The sequence below is a fragment of the Erinaceus europaeus genome, chromosome 1, assembly GCF_950295315.1.
Source record: "Erinaceus europaeus chromosome 1, mEriEur2.1, whole genome shotgun sequence".
Taxonomy (NCBI): Eukaryota; Metazoa; Chordata; class Mammalia; order Eulipotyphla; family Erinaceidae; genus Erinaceus; species Erinaceus europaeus.
In genome coordinates, this window is record NC_080162.1 from 186,729,272 (window position 1) to 186,749,887 (window position 20,616).

At 40.6% G+C, this 20,616-nt stretch overlaps 1 protein-coding gene across 1 annotated transcript in view; it reads left to right on the forward strand.

Moving 5' to 3' along the window:
* The first annotated feature begins 1,746 nt into the window (after positions 1-1,746).
* PPP1R42 (protein phosphatase 1 regulatory subunit 42) overlaps positions 1,747-20,616 on the forward strand; it is a 39,650-nt gene continuing 20,780 nt past the window's right edge. The window contains exons 1-5 of the mRNA XM_007527098.2: positions 1,747-1,808; positions 6,868-7,085; positions 10,198-10,364; positions 13,701-13,839; positions 15,016-15,132. Coding sequence (XP_007527160.2) covers positions 6,957-7,085; positions 10,198-10,364; positions 13,701-13,839; positions 15,016-15,132 — 552 coding nt within the window. The 5' untranslated portion in view covers positions 1,747-1,808; positions 6,868-6,956. The remainder of the gene's footprint in view (positions 1,809-6,867; positions 7,086-10,197; positions 10,365-13,700; positions 13,840-15,015; positions 15,133-20,616) is intronic.

The window sequence follows — 20,616 nt, forward strand, 5'->3', positions numbered from 1 at the left end:
CCAATCACACACACACACACCACCACCACACATGTAAAGTTCTCCAGATAATCCTAAATGAATTTTCAGGAGCCAGAAGACAACTCACCTGGTCAATACACGTTTCTTTTTCCCAGTTAACTATAGTTGACTTTGAGTACTGAGTTGACCTTGAGACTTTGATTTGGGAACAGCAGATACAGAAAACAATCACTCTCTGGAGAGAGCACTGCAGATAAGCTTTGAGGATTTCTGTGATATATAAGAGTTTTCTTTCTTTTTAAAAATTATTTATGAGAAAGATGGAGAGAGAGAAAGAACCAGACATCACTCTGGTACATGTACTGCTGGGGATTGAACTCAAGACTTCATGCTTGAGAGTCCAACGCTTTATCCACTGCACCACCTCCCGGATCACTATGTAAGAGTTTTCTTTTTAAAAAAAAATTTATTTATTCCCTTTTGTTGCCCTTGTTGTTGTAGTTATTATTGTTGTCCTTGTTGTTGGATAGGACAGAGAGAAATGGAGAGAGGAGGGGAAGACAAAGACGGGGAGAGAAAGACAGACAACTGCAGACCTGCTTCACTGCTTGTGAAGCGACCCCCCTGCCGGGATCCTTACACGGGTCCTTGCACAGCCGGCGCTTATCCCGCTGCGCTACCGCCCCACTCCCTATCTAAGAGATTTCTACACAGCTAGAACCCATTAACTCCACCTCATCATTATACCAAAGTAAACTACACCTCGTTAAAGACACTGAAATGTATTAATATAAATGTGCTCATATTTCTTTTTATGATATATTAAATTGTTATAAAACAAAGATTAGCAGAGCAACTGGTTTCCTTTCTTATTTTATTAATATTTATGAGACAGCCAGCCAGTGAGAACTAGAGCATCATTCTGGTACAAGCAATGCCAGTGATCAAATTCAGTAAATTCATTCAATTCCGAGAAATCAAAGTTTCATCCTCTATACCAACCATCCCGATGTAAAGCAACGGATTCCTCAATGAGAACATTGCTAAACAAGTTTCTAGCCAAGTATTTAGTTAACAGCAAACTGATCGCCACATACAGAAGTGGCACGGCCCTGGATATACAGAAAAAGCTGCTAGACAAAGAATATAAGGCATACACTGATTTACACTTTATGATCTTATATAGCTGCTTTTTTTTTTTTTTTAGTTAGGTACACCCCTCCTTAAACTTGCCCCCAAGTCGAACTCTAGTTTCTGGGCCCTTTAGTGATTTGTTCACAGAACAAGTCTCACTTCTGACGAAGCTTTCTCTGCCGTCTTAGCTAGCTTTGCTTTCCTCCTCCATCCAAACCAGGTGGCACAGATTCGGACCCACTATTTCTCTTCTTTCCCCCCCTCATCACCACTTAAGGTTTCTCAGGGATTTGTTCTGGAGTCTTATTAGATAGCTCTCATGTCACACTTCACACGTGTAAACCAAATTTAATTCACGTTCCCTCCAATTGTCACTGCTCCTCTTTTCTTTAAGATTATGCCACTGCTCCTGTTTACCTCCAGGAGCTCTCTTCAACTTTCCCTCTATTTTTACCCAATCTCAATCAAATTGTGTCTGGTCCATGAAAACATTCTCATGACCGGATGCGATGCCCAAAAGTTTCATCAACCAAACTGGCCCCTGGCATCACAAAGAGGTCACGGGGAGAGGGGCGCTGCCTGAGACCTCGCGAGATTTCTCGTGAGCTGCTGGCCCAATGCGTCTGGTCGCCTGGCAACCAACCGCACCTGGGCTGCACCGGCACCGGGCATCCCGGGAATTGATCAAAACTGCCCAGGTCACCCTCAAAGCGGTGAGTGCTTTCAAGGAGCAAGCCTGGAAACTGAGTTAGTCGTGTGTCTCTAGTTTGACTGGTAGGAAGACCTTCCTGGAGCGCCGGTTATATTAATTGCATATCCTGTATCTCTAGTCATCTAGACACCACGCGGAAAAAACAACCTGGAATTCCGTGGTTTTTTACGAATAGCTAGAATCAAGGCAGGACTTGACACTGGGCTCGCGGAGGGCGACCTACACGGGTGTGGGGGGGGGCGGGGCTGCGAGGGCGCAATCTGTGGGTTTGCAGGTGAGTTTGGGAAAAAAATGAAAAAGAAAAAGAAGAAACTTGAGAGCAAGGTCTGGATGTTTAATGCATAGAGAAGTCACTAAGCCTGCTAGGTGCTCGCTAAAGGAAATATACCGCAGCGGACGTACACAGCATAATGGTTATGCGAAGAGGCTCTCGTGCCTGAGGCTCCAAAACCCCAGGTTCAGTCCCCTGCACCACCATATAAGCCAGAGCTGAGCAGTGGGGAAGGAAAGAAAGAAAGAAACTAAGAAATAAAGAAAGAAACTAGGAAAGAAAGAAAGAAAGAAACTGAGAAAGAAAGAAAGAAAGAAAGAAAGAGAAGGAAAGGAAGAAAAAGGAAGAGAGAAAGAAAGAGGAAGAAGGAAAGGAAGGAAGGAAGAAAGAAAGAGAAATAAATAAATAAATAAATAAATAAATAAATAAATAAATAAATATACAGGCTGAGTTTGGAAGCTGTCTGCCACTTCTACACTGTAAGAGTCCCAAGAGATATAAGCCAAAACTAAATTAAAATTAGAATAGATTCCCAGAGTGCCTGTGCAGAGCTTCTTTCTTTTTTTTTAAATTTATTTCTTGATTGGGGAATTAATGTTTTACATTCAACAATAAATACAATAGTTTGTACATGCATAACATTCCCCAGTTTCCCGTTTACCAATACAACCCCCACTATGTCATTTATCATCCTTCATGGACCTGTATTCTCCCCAGCCACCCACCGTAGAATCTTTTACTTTGGTGTAATACTCCAATTCCATTTCAGGTTCGACTTGTGCTTTCTTTTCTGATCTTGTTTTTCAACTTCTGCCTGAGAGTGAGATCATCCCATATTCATCCTTCTGTTTCTGACTTATTTCACTCAACATGATTTCTTCAAGGTCCATCCAAGATCAGCTGAAAGAGCTTCTTTCTAAAGCATTGCCCCACTGGTGATTTAGAAGGAGATGCCCCACCAGGTGCCTGGGGTCTCACGGTAACAACCATCTCTAATGGGAGAAAATGATGAAAAAGTAGTTCCTTCTTTCTTGTTTTGTTTTGTTACCAGAGCACTGTTCAGCTCTGGCTTATGGTAGTGCAGGGGATTGGAACTGGGACTTTGGAGCCTCAGGCATGAGAGGCCGTTTGCATAACCATTATGCTATCTACCCTCCACACTGAAAAAGTAAGTTTATCACATTAAAAAGCCCCATTTAAAGGAAAATCAGTGACACATCACATCGTTTTTCATTGTAATGCTCTTAGAGCACCCAAACTAGATTTAAACCCCTGAAGTTTATAATTTCCCTAAAAATACATTGAAATACTAATTAAGTTTAAATTAATATTATTCTAACAATTATACTGATTCGAAGGGATGTGTGCACCTCCATGTTCATATCGGCTTTATTCACAATGCAAAAACTTAGAAACAAAAATTCTGTCTTAGTCCAAGTTAGCAAACAGGCTAAAGCTAAAACTAATGTGATAACATTTGGGGGAAAGGGTTTAATCTCAGAAAAGCAGAAAAGGAAAAAGTTGAGACTGAGGGAATTGGGAAATGACTCACCCAGTAGAGTGCACAGTTTGCCACAGGACCTGCATGGATGAAGCATCTTGGGTAATTGAGGGGTGCTTTGGTTTCTTCCCTTCTCCCTGTTTCCTCCCTCTCTATTGCTCCCCCTCTGAAAAGAAAAAGAATGAGATTGAGATGGAAGGACAGAAAATGTCATATACAGCCAGAAGACCACAACATATTTTCTTTTTAAAAAATCTTTTCTTAAATTTATATTTATTTTCCCTTTTGTTGCCCTTATTTTTTATTGTTGTAGTTATTATTGTTATTGTTATTGATGTCATTGTTGTTGGATAGGACAAAGAGAAATGGAGAGAGGAGGGGAAGACAGAGAGGGGGAGAGAAAGAGAGACACTTGCAGACCTGCTTCACTGCTTGTGAAGCGACTTCCCTGCTGGTGGGGAGCTGGGGGCTCAAACCAGGATGCTTAAACCAGTCCTTGCGCTTTGCGCCACGTGCACAGTTATCAAAAACCTTCCCAAGAATAAAAGTCCTGGACCAGATGGTTTTACAAATGAATTCTACAAAACCTTCAAAGAAGAACTAATACCTCTACTTTTAAAAGTCTTCCAGAAGATTGAAGACACTGGAATACTCCCTGCCAGCTTCTATGAAGCTAACATCACTCTGACACCAAAAGCACACAGGGACACAACCAAAAAAGAAAACTACAGACCAATATCTCTGATGAACATAGATGCTAAAATACTGAACAAAATTCTAGCCAACTGGATATGGCAGTATATTAAAAAGATTGTTCATCATGACCAAGTGGGGTTTATCCCAGGCATGCAAGGTTGGTTTAATATATGTAAATCAATCAATGTGATACACCATATCAACAAAAGCAAGACCAAAAACCACATGGTCATATCAATAGATGCAGAGAAAGCTTTTGACAAAATACAACATCCCTTTATGATCACTACAAAAAATGGGAATAGATGGAAAATTCCTGAAGATAGTGAAGTCTCTATATAGCAAACCTACAGCCAACATCATACTCAATGGTGAAAAACTGGAAGCATTACCACTCAGATCAGGTACTATACAGGGCTGCCCACTATCACCATTACTATTCAACATAGTGTTGAAAGTTCTTGCCATAGCAATCAGGCAGGAGCAAGGAATTCAAGGGATACAGATTGGAAGAGAAGAAGTCAAACTCTCCCTATTTGCAGATGACATGATAGTATACACAGAAAAACCTAAGGAATCCAGCAAGAAGCTTTTGGAAATCTTCAGGTAATACAGTAAGGTGTCAAGCTACAAAATTAACATTCAAAAGTCAGTGGCATTCCTCTATGTAAACACTAAGCTAGAAGAAATTGAAATCCAGAAATCAATTCCTTTTACTATAGCAACAAAAACAATAAAATATCTAGGAGTAAACCTAACCAAAGAAGTGAAAGACTTGTATACTGAAAATTATGAGTCACTACTCAAAGAAATTGAAAAAGACACAAAGAAGTGGAAAGATATTCCATGTTCATGGGTTGGAAGAATTAACATCATCAAAATGAATATATTACCCAGAGCCATCTACAAATTTAATGCTATCCCCATCAAGATCCCAAGCACATTTTTTAGGAGAATAGAAAAAATTGCTACAAATGTTTATCTGGAACCAGAAAAGACCTAGAATTGCCAAAACAATCTTGAGAAAAAAGAACAGAACTGGAGGCATCACACTCCCAGATCTCAAACTGTATTATAGGGCCATTGTCATCAAAACTGCTTGGTACTGGAACATGAATAGACACACTGACCAGTGGAATAGAATTGAGAGCCCAGAAGTGAGCCCCCACACCTATGGACATCTAATCTTTGACAAAGGGGCTCAGACTATTAAATGGGGAAAGCAGAGTCTCTTCAACAAATGGTGTTGGAAACAATGGGTTGAAACATGCAGAAGAATGAAACTGAACCACTGTATTTTACCAAATACAAAAGTAAATTCCAAGTGGATCAAGGACTTGGATGTTAGACCACAAACTATCAGATACTTAGAAGAAAATATTGGCAGAACTTTTTTCCGCATAAATTTTAAAGACATCTTCAATGAAATGAATCCAACTACAAAGAAGACTAAGGCAAGTATAAACCTATGGGACTACATCAAATTAAAAAGCTTCTTCACAGCAAAAGAAACCACTACCCAAACCAAGAGACCCCCTCACAGAATGGGAGAAGATCTTTACATGTCATACATCAGACAAGAGTTTAATAGCCAACATATATAAAGAGCTTGCCAAAGTCAACAACAAGACAATAAATAAACCCATCCAAAAGTGGGGGGAGGACATGGACAGAATATTCAACACAGAAGAGATCCAAAAGACCAACAAACACATGAAAAAATGCTCCAAGTCTCTGATTGTCAGAGAAATGCAAATCAAGACAACAATGAGATACCACTTCACTCCTGTGAGAATGTCATACATCAGGAAAGGTAACAGCAGGAAATGCTGGAGAGGGTGTGGAGTCAAAGGAACCCTCCTGCACTGCTGGTGGGAATGTCAATTGGTCCAACCTCCGTGGAGAACAGTCTGGAGAACTCTCAGAAGGCTAGAAATGGACCTACCCTATGATCCTGCAATTCCTCTCCTGGGGATATATCCTAAGGAACCCAACATAACCATCCAAAAAGATACGTGTACACATATGTTCTTGGCAGCACAATTTGTAATAGCCAAACCCTGGAAGCAACCCAGGTGTCCAACAGCAGATGAGTGGCTGAGCAAGTTGTAGTATATATACACAATGGAATACTACTCAGCTGTTAAAAATGGTGACTTCACTGTTTTCAGGCGATCTTGGATGGACCTTGAAAAAATCTGTTGAATGAAATAAGTCAGAAACAGAAGGATGAATGTGGGATGATCTCACTCTCAGGCAGAAGTTGAAAAACAAGATCAGAAAAGAAAACACAAGCAGAACCTGAAATGGAATTGGCGTATCGCACCCAAGTAAAAGACTCTGGGGTGGGTGGGTGGGGAGAATACAGGTCCAAGAAGGATTCAGAGGACCTAGTGGGGGTTGTATTGTTATATGGGAAGCTGGGGAATGTTATGCATGTACAAACTATTGTACTCACTGTTGAATGTAAAACATCAATTCCCCAATAAAAATAAAAAGAGAGAGAGAAAAAAAAAAAAGAAAAAGTCAAAATAGGTTTTCCTACACTTCTATGAACACAGTACTCCTTTTTTTTTTCTCTTTGATTTTCAGGAAGGTGGCTATAAAACAGTGTCTAAACCTACTTCTTGAGATGGTATCAAAACAGAGCAGCTCCTGCAAGATTAATTTATGAAGGAATTATGGTTCGACTAACCTTACATCTAATTGCTAAGAACAGTAGTCAGAAACTCCGAAAAGAAGAAACCACATCACAATACCTGAAGAAAATAACTCATATAAATTTTTCAGACAAAAATATAGATGGAATTGTAAGTACTGTGACATTATTTCCTATTTTTGCTATTAACCATGTAAAGTTATGAAGCTGGTGTCAGGACATATTTACAAACTGTATTTTGATTATCTTTATTAATTATGCCTTGGTTAGTTTTATACTGTGTTCTAATTTCCTACTTGTGATATTAAACTTAATGAATTAAGTGTAAAACATACCAATGTATATGTTCCCCTAAAATTCCCTGTAGTAGAGTAGATTGGATTTGAAGTGTTTGCTGGAAACTTTTTCTTTTCTTTTTTTTTTTTCGTCTCCAGAGTTATCACTGGGGCTTGGTGCCGACACTATAAATTCACTGCTCCTGGAGGTCATTTTGGTCATTTCCTGCCCCCCCCATTTTTTATTGGATAGGACAGAGAGAAATTAACAGAGGAGGGAAGATAGAGATGGAGAGAGAAAGACACTTGCAGACCTACTTCACTGCTTGTGAACTGACCCCCTTGCACATGGGGAGCCAGGGGCTGGAGCCTGGATCCTTGCACAAGTTCTTGCTCTTTGTACTATGTGCATTTAACCCAGAGCACTACTGCCCAGCCGCGGGAAAAAATTCAAAGATAGTATGTTTTGTATAATTTTAGAATCTTGAATATTTTATTTATTTTAATGAGAGAGAGAGAGGCACCAGAACACAGCTTAGCTTTGGCTTATGGTAGTGCTAGGACTGAATCCTAACACCTCAGAGATCAGGCATGAGGCATAATCATTATGCTGTCTTCCCAATCCCTGAAATAGGAAGCTTTAGCATATAAAATATCAAAAATTATCTGTGATTATCATATTTCAAAACTTTATTAGGAATTGATTCTATGACTTTCATACTCAAAATTTTTCATAGATAATTTAACTGTCAACATTTGCACATTACATTGCATCAGTTATAGCAACAAAGGTTGAGCTTATTTGAATGTGTTATCTTTTTTATTTATTGGATAGAGACAGTCAGAGATAGAGAGGGAAAGGGTGATAGAGAGGGAGAGAGACGGAGAGACACCTACAGCACTGCTTCACCACTCGCAAAGCTTCCCCCCCCAACAGGTGGGGGCTGAAGCTCAAACCTGGGTCCTTGAGAATTGTAACATGCGCCACCATCCACACCCCCCCAACTCCTACTCTATGTCCTCCTATGTATCCAAAGGCCTAAACAGGCTTGTCTTGTGTTGCTTTCTGCTTCATCATACCAGATACAGAGTACATTCTTTAGCTCACTAACAAATGTGTTCCTTCAGTATGTATATTTTTGTTAGAAGAGAGAATACAAATTAAATAATTCACACCAGAGGAAGGGAGATAGCATACTGATTGTGCAAACAGACTCATAACTGAGGCTCTGAGTTCCCAGGTTCAGTCCCCTGCACCACCATAAGCCAGAGCTGAGTAATGTCAATAATAACTTGTAAACTTAAAATTCTCAAAATGTGGTTATATTTTAAGAGAGCTTAGTGAAAACAATTTTTTGAACAAAATTTTATTCTTTACCAATTTACTTGTGAATCCAACCATGCAGAGAAAAATCACTATTCAGACATAGGTTGTAGCCCTGCAGGAGGTCTTTTCTCTAGGCATGTACTTATAAGCTTTATTTATTTATTTGCTTATTTATTTTCTTTTTGCCTATAGTTGTTGGAGTTCGGTGCCAGCACTATGAATCCACTATGAATCTGGTGGCTTTTTAAAAAATCTCTGTCTCTGTCTCCGTCTCCTCTTCCTTTTTCTTCTTCTTCTCCTCCTCCTTCTCCTTCATTCGGTAGGATAGAGAGGAATTGAGAAGGGATGGGAAGATAGAAGGAGAGAAAGACATTTGCAAACCTACTTCACTGTTCTCTTGTAAAGCATCATGACTTCAGGGGAGCAAGGGCTTGAACCCGGGTCCCTGCATGTATCTTTGTGCGTAGTACTCTGTGCACTTAACAGAGTGCAGCACCGCCCGGTGCCCAAGCTTTATTTGTATATTAATAAGAGATGGGAGGGAGAGGGAGAGAAAGAGATGGAGCCAGACTATCACTCAGGCACATGTGGTGCCAAGGATTGAACTCAGCATCTCATCCTTGACAATTCACTGTTGTGCCTACTGTGCCACCATACAGGCCACTACTCATATAATTTTATAATAATGGTTCACTTGAATGTGCTCTTTTCATTTTACTGTGAGATTTGTACACTGCTGCTAAAGAAACTAAAGAATATTTTATGAATTACAGAGAGGATTTGAGAGGGGAAAGGAGATAGGGAGAGAAATACAGACACCTGCAATACTGCTTACTGCTCAAGAAACTTCTTCCCCCTGAAAGTAGGGAGTGGGGGCTTGAACTCAAGTCCTTGTGCATGGTAATAAGTGCACTCAACGCCTCCATTGTTTTTTTAATATCTGGATGGCTTGCAGTGTTCAATTAGAAGTCACAATAGTTCACCTCTAATGACACAGAAAGAATAAGACCTGACTTACAGTGTAGAAGTAATTATTTGTTAAATGCATCAACTTCCAGAGGCGCCTAATCACGTCAAGGAAAATTGCTGACAGTGGGAAATATTTTTAACACACACACACACACACACATTATATATATATATATATATATATATATATATATATATATATATATATATATATATATATGTATATATTAAGAAATAAGGACAAAAAGGGAAAACAAGTGAAACTTGAACTGGGTGTGGTGTATTGCATCGATGCAAAGGACTGCAGGGAAAACTGGGAAGAGAGAGTGGCAAGGGTCTTAGAGTGCAGGGGCGGGAGCATGATGATGGCGAAGGCCCGCAGCTGGGCTGAGAGTTCTGCAGACACCTCTCATGGGGAGGTGAGGGATCGTTCTCGTGTCAGTAGTTGTACTGTAAACCGTTAGTCTCCCAATCAAATGATTTTTAAAATATAATTTTACTGCTACTGTTGTAAAAACACTTAAAACCTACAGCTAATTTTAGAATAGTCTTGTTTTGATGGTGCGGAGGATAGAGAAGTGCTGCCCTTTTATCTTAAAGAAATATGCAGAATGATTACATGAAAAACTTAATAACAAGCTGCTAAATTGTCCATGGAAATTAAGTATGACCTGTTTTTGTTTTCCTTTTAGGAAGATATTTCTCTTTGCAAAAATCTTAGTGTTTTATATTTGTATGATAACCATATTAGTCAAATCACAAACTTGAACTGTGCCACAAATCTGACCCACCTGTACTTACAAAACAATTGTATTTCATGTATAGAGAACCTCAGATCACTGAAGAAACTGGAAAAACTGTAAGTGCTTTTTTTTTTCTTTTTCTTTTTTCCTCCAAAGTTATCGTTGGGGCTGGCATTACGAATTCACTGCTCCTGGTGTTTTGTTTTTTTTCCTTCTATTTTATTTGATACAACAGAGAAAGAAATTGAAGTGTGGAGGAGGAGGTAGATAGGGAGAGAGAAAGATTGACATCTGCAGATCTGCTTCCCCACTGAAGTGTCCCCACTACAGGTGGGGAGAGGGGTCTTAAACCTGCGTCCTTAATCTAAGTCTTTTCTTTCTCTTTTTAAAATAGTTTTACTTTATTATTTAATCTGAATATAGACAGAGAGAAGTTGAGAGGGGAGGGGAAACAGAGAGAGACACCTGCAGCACTGCTCCAGTGCTTATGAAATCTCCCCACTGTAGGTGGGAACCAGGTGCGCCACCACCTGGCCCTGTGCTTTTATTTTCAGATAATGTGATTACTAGCCATCAAGGCTGGACAGCTGGGAGGTGCCTGTTTTGCCATGTGCTCTAGGTTCAGGCTCAGCCCCTACTGCACTGGGAAGAGCTTCGGTGCTGCCGTCTTTCACTCTCTGCTTCTGTCTCTCTCTGTAAAAGGCAGCCCAAAGCAGTCTTTGGGAGGTTGTGCAGTAGATAAAGCACTGGACTTTCAAGCATGAGGTTCAGAGTTTGATCCCCAGCATTGCATATGTCAGGGTGATGTTCTGCTTCTCTATCTCTCTCCATATATATATTCCCAGAGCAGTAAGGGAAAGTTAAAATAATATGATTGTTAGGGGCCAATGAAACAGGCATTGAATAGTTGGCTGCTTTGCCATGTACTTGACTCAGGTTAGAACCCTGCCCCCACCTCATTGAAGAAAGATTTGGCACTGTGGTCTCTTTTACTCTATCTGCCTCTGCCTTCTCTGTCTCTAACTAGAGAAAAAAGAAAGTTAGAAGAAATTATGTAATTGTTAGTCATCATACACCAGTGTTTTTGCATGCAGCCATTTCCATTGTCTGCACTTTTGTAAAACAGGTCTCAATTTTATCTCTTATGCTATTAGTTCCACAAACTCTGCTGGTTCACATGTGCTTGACAATTGTGTTTTACTTTTGCAAGAGGTTGAATTGCCTTAAAGGTTTTTAGGTAGACCTAAGATATATTAATGTAGACTTAAAATGAAAAAAAAAAAAAAAAAACAACGAACAAAAAAACCCTTCCATTGGAACCCTACCCGAACTGCCCCTGCGGCTACAGACAGACTATGTCCCACATAGTCAACGACTGCCACCTCTCCAGATTCAAAGGAAGTCTTGAAACTTTACATCAGGCTCAACCTGACGCTGTTAACTGGCTTCGGAAGAAGGGCAAACGCTAGAAGAAGAAGGAGGAGGAGGAGGAGGAGGAGGAGGAGGGGGGAGGGGGGAGGAGGGAGGAGGAGGGAGGAGGAGGGGGGAGGAGGGAGGAGGAAGAGGGAGGAGGAGGAGGAGGAAGAGGGAGGAGGAGGAGGAAGAGGGAGGAGGAGGAAGAGGGAGGAGGAGGAGGAAGAGGGAGGAGGGGGAGGAGGAAGAGGGAGGAGGAGGAGGAGGAAGAGGGAGGAGGAGGAGGAGGAAGAGGGAGGAGGAGGAGGAGGAAGAGGGAGGAGGAGGAGGAGGAAGAGGGAGGAGGAGGAGGAAGAGGGAGGAGGAGGAGGAAGAGGGAGGAGGAGGAGGAGGAGGAAGAGGGAGGAGGAGGAGGAAGAGGGAGGAGGAGGAGGAGGAGGAAGAGGAGGAGGAGAAGGAGGAGGAAGAGGAGGAGGAGGAAGAGGAGGAGGAGGAGGAAGAAGAGGAGGAGGAAGAAGAGGAGGAGGAAGAAGAGGAGGAGGAAGAAGAGGAGGAGGAAGAAGAGGAGGAGGAAGAAGAGGAGGAGGAAGAAGAGGAAGAGGAAGAGGAAGAAGAAGAAGAAGAAGAAGAAGAACTATATATAATCTCAAAACAGTAATGCCACAGGATTGATCATTTTGGTGTAGATTTTGATTGTTAAAAGTATTTACTTCCTACTGTGGTTTTAGACAACGAAAACTGTAGATTCAATTTTCCCAGATTGGAAGAACATTCAGTACTTGTCAAAAGTGTGAGACACAGTATCTCATAACAGGGAGAAGTAATGGGGCGGGGAATGTGTACTAAAATGCAAATTTCTGGATTCCAGTCTAGATGAACAAATCTTTACTTTGTTTTATTTGCCTCCAGGGTTATTGCCGGGGCTTGGTGCCTGCATCACGAATCCACTGCTCCTGGAGACCATTTTTTCCCATTTTGTTGCCCTTGTTGTTTTATCATTGTTGTGGTTATTATTGTTGTTGCTGTTGCTGTCATTGGATAGGACAGGGAGAAATGGAGAGAGGAGGGGAAGACAGAGAGGGGGAGAGAAAGATAGACACCTGCAGACTTGCTTCACCGCCTGTGAAGGAACTCCCCTACAGGTGGGGAGCCAGAGTCTCCAACCCGGATCCCCACATGCGCTTAACCCGCCGCGCTGCCGCCCAACTCCCCAAATCTTTATTTTTAAACCTACAACCTTGGTGACTCTTCTGTACCATAATGTATAAGAAACACTCAAAAGTAGAATTAAAATGACCTCCTGTTCTCTCAACTAAGAAAAATGAATTTCTTAAGGTTTAGGCTTTTACATAAAAAAAGCATAGAAAAAATGCATCATGACTTTTCTGGCAACCCAATAATTAGGTGTCAGAATCATGTAAGCTTTTCACTGATTCAGTATAAAAAATCGTTATATAGGGACTTGGGCGGTAGTGCAGCGGGTTAAGCTCACGTGGCGCAAAGGGCAAGGACTGGCAGAAGGATCCGGTTTGAGCGCCCGACTCCCCACCTGCAGGGGAGTCGCTTCACAGGCTGTGAAGCAGGTCTGCTGGTGTCTGGCTTTCTCTTCCCCTCTCTGTCTTCCCCTCCTCTCTCCAGTTCTCTCTGTGCTATCGACAACAACGACATCAATATCTACAACAAAACAAGGGCAACAAAAGGGGATAAATAAATAAATTTTTAAAAAAGTTAAAAAAAATCGTTATGTAGTTTTCACATAACTCAATGATTTTGTTATGTCTTTATCACATGTAAAGACTGTAATATTCTCAGAATGTATATTTACAATTATATTTTAGGGGGCCAGGCAGTGGCACACCTGGTTAAGTGCACAAGGACCTGGGTTCAATCCCCTGGTCCCCACCTGCAAAGGGGGTAAGCTTCCCGAGTGTTGAAGCAAGACCTCAGGTGTCTTTCTCCTCTATCTCCACCTCCCCTCTCAATTTCTCTCTGTCTCTAGCCAGTAAATAAAAAATAAAATCATATTTTATATTTTGCAGTTATCTGGGAGGAAATGACATTGCTGTCATAGAAGGCTTGGAAGGACTGGAAGAGCTCAGAGAACTTCATGTTGAGAGTCAGAGGCTTCCCCTTGGAGAAAAGCTTTTGTTTGATCCAAGAACTCTTCATTCTCTGGCAGTAAGGCTTTTCAAGTATTCATACAAATAGCAGCAATTAACAGCTAGAATGGAGTCGGAAGGTGGTGAGAGTAGAGTTGGATATTATAATCACTATGCATGTTTAGATGACCAGTTAAAAGTTTGAGAGCTAAAAAATTTGTTTTGTTTCCACTTTTTATTTGATAGGACAGAGAGAGATTGAGAGAGGAGGGGAAGACAGAGAAGTAGAAAGAGAAACACCTGCAGACCTGCTTCACTGCTCGTGAAGTATCCTCCCTGCAGATGAGGAGCAGGGGCTCAAACCTGGGTCCTTGTGCACAGTACTATGTACATTTAATCAGTACTATGTACATTTAATCTGTACTATGTACATTTAATCAGTACTATGTACATTTAATCTGTACTATGTACATTTAATCTGTACTATGTACATTTAATCAGTACTATGTACATTTAATCTGTACTGTGTACATTTAATCTGTACTATGTACATTTAATCAGTACTATGTACATTTAATCAGTACTATGTACATTTAATCTGTACTATGTACATTTAATCTGTACTATGTACATTTAATCAGTACTATGTACATTTAATCTGTACTATGTACATTTAATCTGGTGTGCCGCCTCTTGGTCCCTTGATTTTTCTTTATCTCTAATAAATAATATTTTAAAAGATGAAAAACATCTTTAACAAAATTTAGAAATTTTTAAAGGATGAAATTTTAAAAGATAAAAAGCATTATTCATAATTTTTTATTATCTTTGCTGAAAAGCAACTATTATGAACTGATAAATCCTAATTTTCATTAATTAGGATTTCTGATTCCTAAGTATAACCAAATATATACTTAATAAATTATTTATATTATATTATATTGTATTTAACTTTTTGGATGCCAGTTTCACCATGGTTTTGTGGCTGCATGATTCCACCACTTGCAGCAGACTTTTCCCCCCCTTTGGATCGCAGAAATAGAAAGGAAGACAGAGAGGGCAAGAAAGAGAAAAGAGAAATACCATAACACTGCTCCACTAGCTCCCTCTTTGCATGGTTTTTCTGTGTGATGCTGTAGGCTTGAACCAGGCCCATGAGCAGGGTAGTGCGAACTTTACCAGTTGAGCTTTATTTGGTCCCATTAGATAGAATATTTAATTGAACTATTACTTAATTTAGCTATTTTTTTTACAGAAATCACTCTCTATACTGAATATCAGCAATAATAATATTGATGACATAAGAGACTTAGAAACATTGAAGAATCTTAATCAGCTCATAGCAGTTGACAACCAACTTCAGCATGTGAAGGTAATATAAAGAAAAAATTAATTAATTAATTAATTAATTGTTTATTTATTGTTGCCTCCAGGGTTATTGCTGGGGCTTGGTGCCTACCCTAGAATCCACTGCTCCTGAAGGCCATTTTTCCCTTTTGTTGCTCTTGTTGCTTATTGTTTTTGTTGTTATTGTTGTTATTGTTTTCATTGTTGTTGGATAGGACAGAGAGAAATAGAGAGAGGACGGGAGGACAGAGAGGGGGAGAGAAAGACAGACAACTGCAGACCTGTTTCACTGCCTATGAGGTGACTCCCCTGCAAATGGGGAGCCGGGGGCTCGAACAAGAATCCTTACACTGGTCCTTGTGCTTTGTGCTATGTGCACTTAACCCACTGCACAACCACCTGACCCCCCAAAAAATAATTTAAAAATGGAATTGTGTCTGTAATGTACTTACTTTTCTAAATAAGTATAAAATACATCACTTTAAAAACTATTCTAGATTTGCTTGAAACCAGTTTATGATCTTATATATTTGTATGAGTTTGTCCTCCTTTTTCCTCTTCTACCCCAATCCCATCTTTCCTGACCTACAAAAAAATTTTCTTTGCAAAGAAAGTTTATGATTTTTCTTTTTTGTTGTTTGACTTCCATTTATGCTTTTGCTCTCTTTTTAAAAATGTTTAACCTTTATTTGTTTATTGGATAGAGATAGTCAGAAATTGAAAGGGTAAGGGGAGATAGAAAGGAAGAGAGACAGTGAGTGGTCCAGGAGGTGGCACAGTGATAAAGCTTTGGACTCTCAAGCATGAAGTCCCGAGTTCGATCCCCTGCAGCACATGTGCCAGAGTGATGTCTGGTTTGCTCTCTCCTCCTGTCTTTCTCATAAATAAATAAAATCTTTAAAAATAAAAAGAAGAAAGGAAGGAAGAGAGACAGAGGGACACCTGCAATATTGCTTCACCACCCACAAAGCTGACCCCATGCAGGTGGGGATAGGGAGCTTGAACCTGGGCACTTGTGCACTGTAACATGTGCTCAACCAAACATGCCACAAACCAGCCCCAATTTATGATTTTTCTCCATTAAATTTTCTCTCTAGAGACTGTCTCTTGCATCCTGTGATCTACTAGCAAATGAATTTCTAGTAACTGTAATTCGACAATGGCCTTCCTCCTAACTACTTCTACTTGAGGAAGCACCTGGATCTTATACTTACTCTAATTTTCACTAGATGTAATATTCATCTCAGGTTACATCACATCATGCCATATTACTCAATTATCTATTCATTCAAAAATATTGGGAACCTACATATTCGTGAGGCATTTTATACCCAAGTGGTGGCTTTAAGAAAATAGTGGTACAGCCCAAAAGCTGGCACAGTGAGTAGTTTACTGAACTTAGAAGCATGAGGTACCAAGTTGATCCCAGCATCCCATGTACCAAAGTGATGCTGATTCTCTCCCTCCCCATGCCATCTTCTGTTACTGAAAGTAGATATATATTTTTTAATTAAATTGAAATATTATCCACCTATAAGAAATGATGAAATCTTCTCTTTCACTACTTCTTGGATGCAACTTAAGTGAGATAAGTCAGAACGAGAAGGATGAGTATCAGATGATCCCACAGGTGAACCTGAAAAAAGAGAGAGGGAAACGACAGGGTGAACCGTGAACCAGCTGTGGTCTGTTACAACAAACCAAGCACTGGAGGGAGTAGGTATGTGGGCGGGGTTAGAGAGGGCACGGGCGCAATAGTGCTGTGGTGTGCCTATACCTCACATGGGGAGACAAGAATCTGTACTCACATGACACCAATGGCCTTGTACGTCATTATACCTCCCCCATAAGGTGATTTGAAAAATAAATGAGGCCAAGATAAAGCTCAAGACACTCCATTATTCACAGGTTAGATGATACGGCTCCAGAAGTCAGTATTATAGGAGAATATAGGAGAAAAGTAACTTTAAGAAAAGGAGAATGGTGGTCCAGGAAGTTGCACAGTGGTTAGTCCGGCTGTTAAGAATGAGGTCCCGAATTTGACCCCTGGCAGCACAGGTACTAAAATGACATCTGGTTCTCTCTCACTCCTCCTCCCATCCCTTCGTTAATAAGGAAAATCTTTTAAAAGTTGAAGTGGGGCGTTATGGCCTGGGAGGTGGCACAGTGGATAAAGCATTGGACTCTTGAGTATATAGTCCTGAGTTCAATCCCCAGCATCACAATTCTTGCTCTCTCATCAAATAAATCGTTTTTCTTTTCTTTTTTTAAATGTAACTTTAAAAAACTTACCTGAATGTTTTGCATGATTAATGTGAAGACCAATAAACAATGTGTTATTTTTCCTGTGCCTATATCAGAGTCTCTCTCTCTCTCTCTCTCTCTCTCTCCCACTCTCCCTTCCTCCCTCTCTTCTATGCAGTTCTGGAAAATGAACCCAGTTCCTTATACAATGCCATTGACCCTCCTCCCTGGTTCAATTTTTCATTCTATATCCAAAGAGAGAGAGAGAGAGAGAGAGACATAAATAGATTCCATCCACGGAGTTCCCTGGTGTTGTCCTTGGCTCTCCCGCATGGTAAGGTTCCTATGTGGTGTCACACCCAAGGCCTTACATAGTTAGGCATGCAGTTTACTGTTGAGTTATTTCTGGACTCCTATAGTTACATCTTTAAATTTACTAATTTTTTAAAAAAGAATTTATTCATTAATGAGAAAGGTGGAGAGAGAGAAAGAATCAGACATCACTCTGGTACATGTGCTGCTGGGGATTGAACTTGGGACCTCATGCTTGAGAGTCCAATGCTTTATCCACTGCACCACCTCCCGGACCACTGGTCTTTTGTTTTAGTATACTTTTTGTTTTAAACCAGAGCACTGCTCAGCACTGGCTATGGTTGTGCTGGGGATTGAACTTGGGACCTTGGAGCCATAAGCCATGAATAGTTTTTGCATAACATGTCCCCAGCCCCATCTAGTATACTTCTATTTATTTATTTTAAATAAATCATTTTCTTTTTTAAAAGTTTTATTTATTACTGGAGACAAGTTGAAAGAGAAAGGGGAGATAGAGTGGGACAGAGAGAGAGACCTGCAGCACTGCCTCACTGCTTGTGAAGCTTCCCCCCTGAAGGCAGGGAGTGGAGGCTTGAACCCAGGTTCTTGTGCATTAATATGTCCACTGAACCAAGTGTGCCACCATTTAGCTCATCCCCCCCCAACCTAGGATACATTTACTCTCATCAATAAATACAATTTTAGTTCCAGAATTTATCTTTACCCATATCTTTCATTTATCTTTGTGTTCACTCTTTCTTTAAATCCTAAAACGTGTTTATAACAGCATTTTAAGAGTTCTGTCTTCAAATTCCATCCTGCATGTCATTTCTGGATGATTTCTCTTGACTGACTTTTCTCCAGTTGTGATTTAAATTTTTACAGTTCTTGTTTGCTATCCCCCTGAGCAGTGGTCTGGTAAAAATGATAGAGATGAAGTAGGGGAAGAAAAACAATGCTAATAAATAAGCATAGCCTCGTTACTTTCAGGCTGTTACAAACATTCAAACGTGTAAATGGAATTCTGGCATAAGGAGAGCTGATGCCAGGGACTGATGTTTGTAACATGTGTGCTTAACCAGGTGAGCCACCAGCTGGTCCCGGGACTGATGTTTGTGTCCCTCCAGAATTCATAGATTAAAGTCTAACTGACCTCATGGCATTTGGAAGTGGAGCCTCTGGGGGTTAATTAGGCCAGCATAATTAGGTCTTTAGCTAGAGAACTAATCCTCCTGAGTGGGATTTTGTAGTGTCCTATAAAAGGACACAAGTAAAAGGAAAAGAGACCAGAGCTCTGTTACAGGCATCTGCAAGCCTGGAAGCTGCTCTCACCAAACCATAGTGTCTACCAGTGCTTTCACTTGGGACCTCCCGTTCTCCACTATTGTGAAAAAGAAATGCTTGTTATCTGAGCCTTCCAACCTCTGGTGTTCTGTTACACCAGCCTAACTGGCTATGACAGGGGCAGAAAATAAATTTCAAGAAATGATGGCCTCGGGGCCAGGTGGTAGCCCACTTGGTTGAGTGCACACATTACAATATGCAAGGGCTTGAGTTTGAGACCCTGGTTTCCACCTTCAGGGGGAAAGCTTTGCAACTGGTGAAGCAGGGCTGCAGCTGTCTCTCTGTCTCTGTCCTCTATCTCCCCCTTTTCTTTTGACTTCTGGCTTGTCTCTGTTCATATAAGTACCGCGCACTAACCGATTGCGCCACTGGAGCTCCGTCTCTGTCCAATAGATAAAGAAAAAAATGAAATGAAACAAATAATAATAACAATAACAAAGAAAGAAAGGACTCAAGGTAACCACAATAATCAAAGCATTTTTTTCCCTCAGAGCACTGTTCAGTTCTGGTTTATGGTGGTGCCAGGAATTGAACCTGGGGCTTCTGGGGTCTCAGATGTGACCTTTTGTTGTGCTACTCTTGACGCTATCTCCCTGACAAAATATTGTTGAAAGAAAAAACAAATTGGGTGGGAGTAGATTGCATAGTGGTTATACAAAGAAAATCTCATGCCTGAGGCTCCAAAGTCCCCGGTTCAATCCCCTACACCACCATAAACCAGAGCTGAGCAGTGCTCTGGTTAAAAAAAAAGAATGATATTGGGAAATCCAGAAATAAGCCTTCATATTTGTGATTAATTGATTTTTGAGATAGAGGCTAAAGAAGTCCAATCAGAAAATCATTTCTTTCGAACAAACAATAAATAATTGGATAGCTACATGCATATTAATCAAATTGGACCCCCCTCTTTTTATCATATAAACAAAAACCAATTCAGAATGGATCACAAATGTAAATGCAAGAGTCAGAAAGTATAAACCCCCTGGATAAAAGCAAAGGGATGCAGGGACCAGTTGGTGGCACACTAGGTTAAGTGCGCATGCTCAAGAACGGGCTTGGAGCCCCCAACTCCCCACCTGCAGAGGGGATGCTTCATGAGTGATGAAGCCTATCTGCAGGTGTCTTTATCTCTCCCTCTTCATTTCCCCACCCTTCTCAATTTCTCTCTGTCCAGTCAAATAAAAGAGAAAGGGGAAAAAATGACTATCAGGAGCGATGGATTCATAATGCCAACACTGAACCCCAGCAATAATTCTGGTGGCAACAAACAAAAAAAAATATAGGATTACATTTTTAAGACCTTGATAGATAAGCATCATAAACACACCAAAAGCATAAGCAAAAAAAAAAAAATTGGCCTACAATATTAAAAACTTTTTGCTTCCGGGGAGTTGGGCGGTAGCGCAACAGGTTAAACGCACGTGGAACAAAGCGCAAGAACCAACGTAAGGATCCCGGTTCAAGCCCCGGGCTCCGCACCTGCAAGGGAGTCGCTTCACAGGTGGTGAAGCAGGTCTGCAGGTGTCTGCCTTTCTCTCCCCCCTCTGTCTTCCCCTCCTCTCTCCATTTCTCAATGTCCTATCCAACAACGTCATCAATCATAATTACA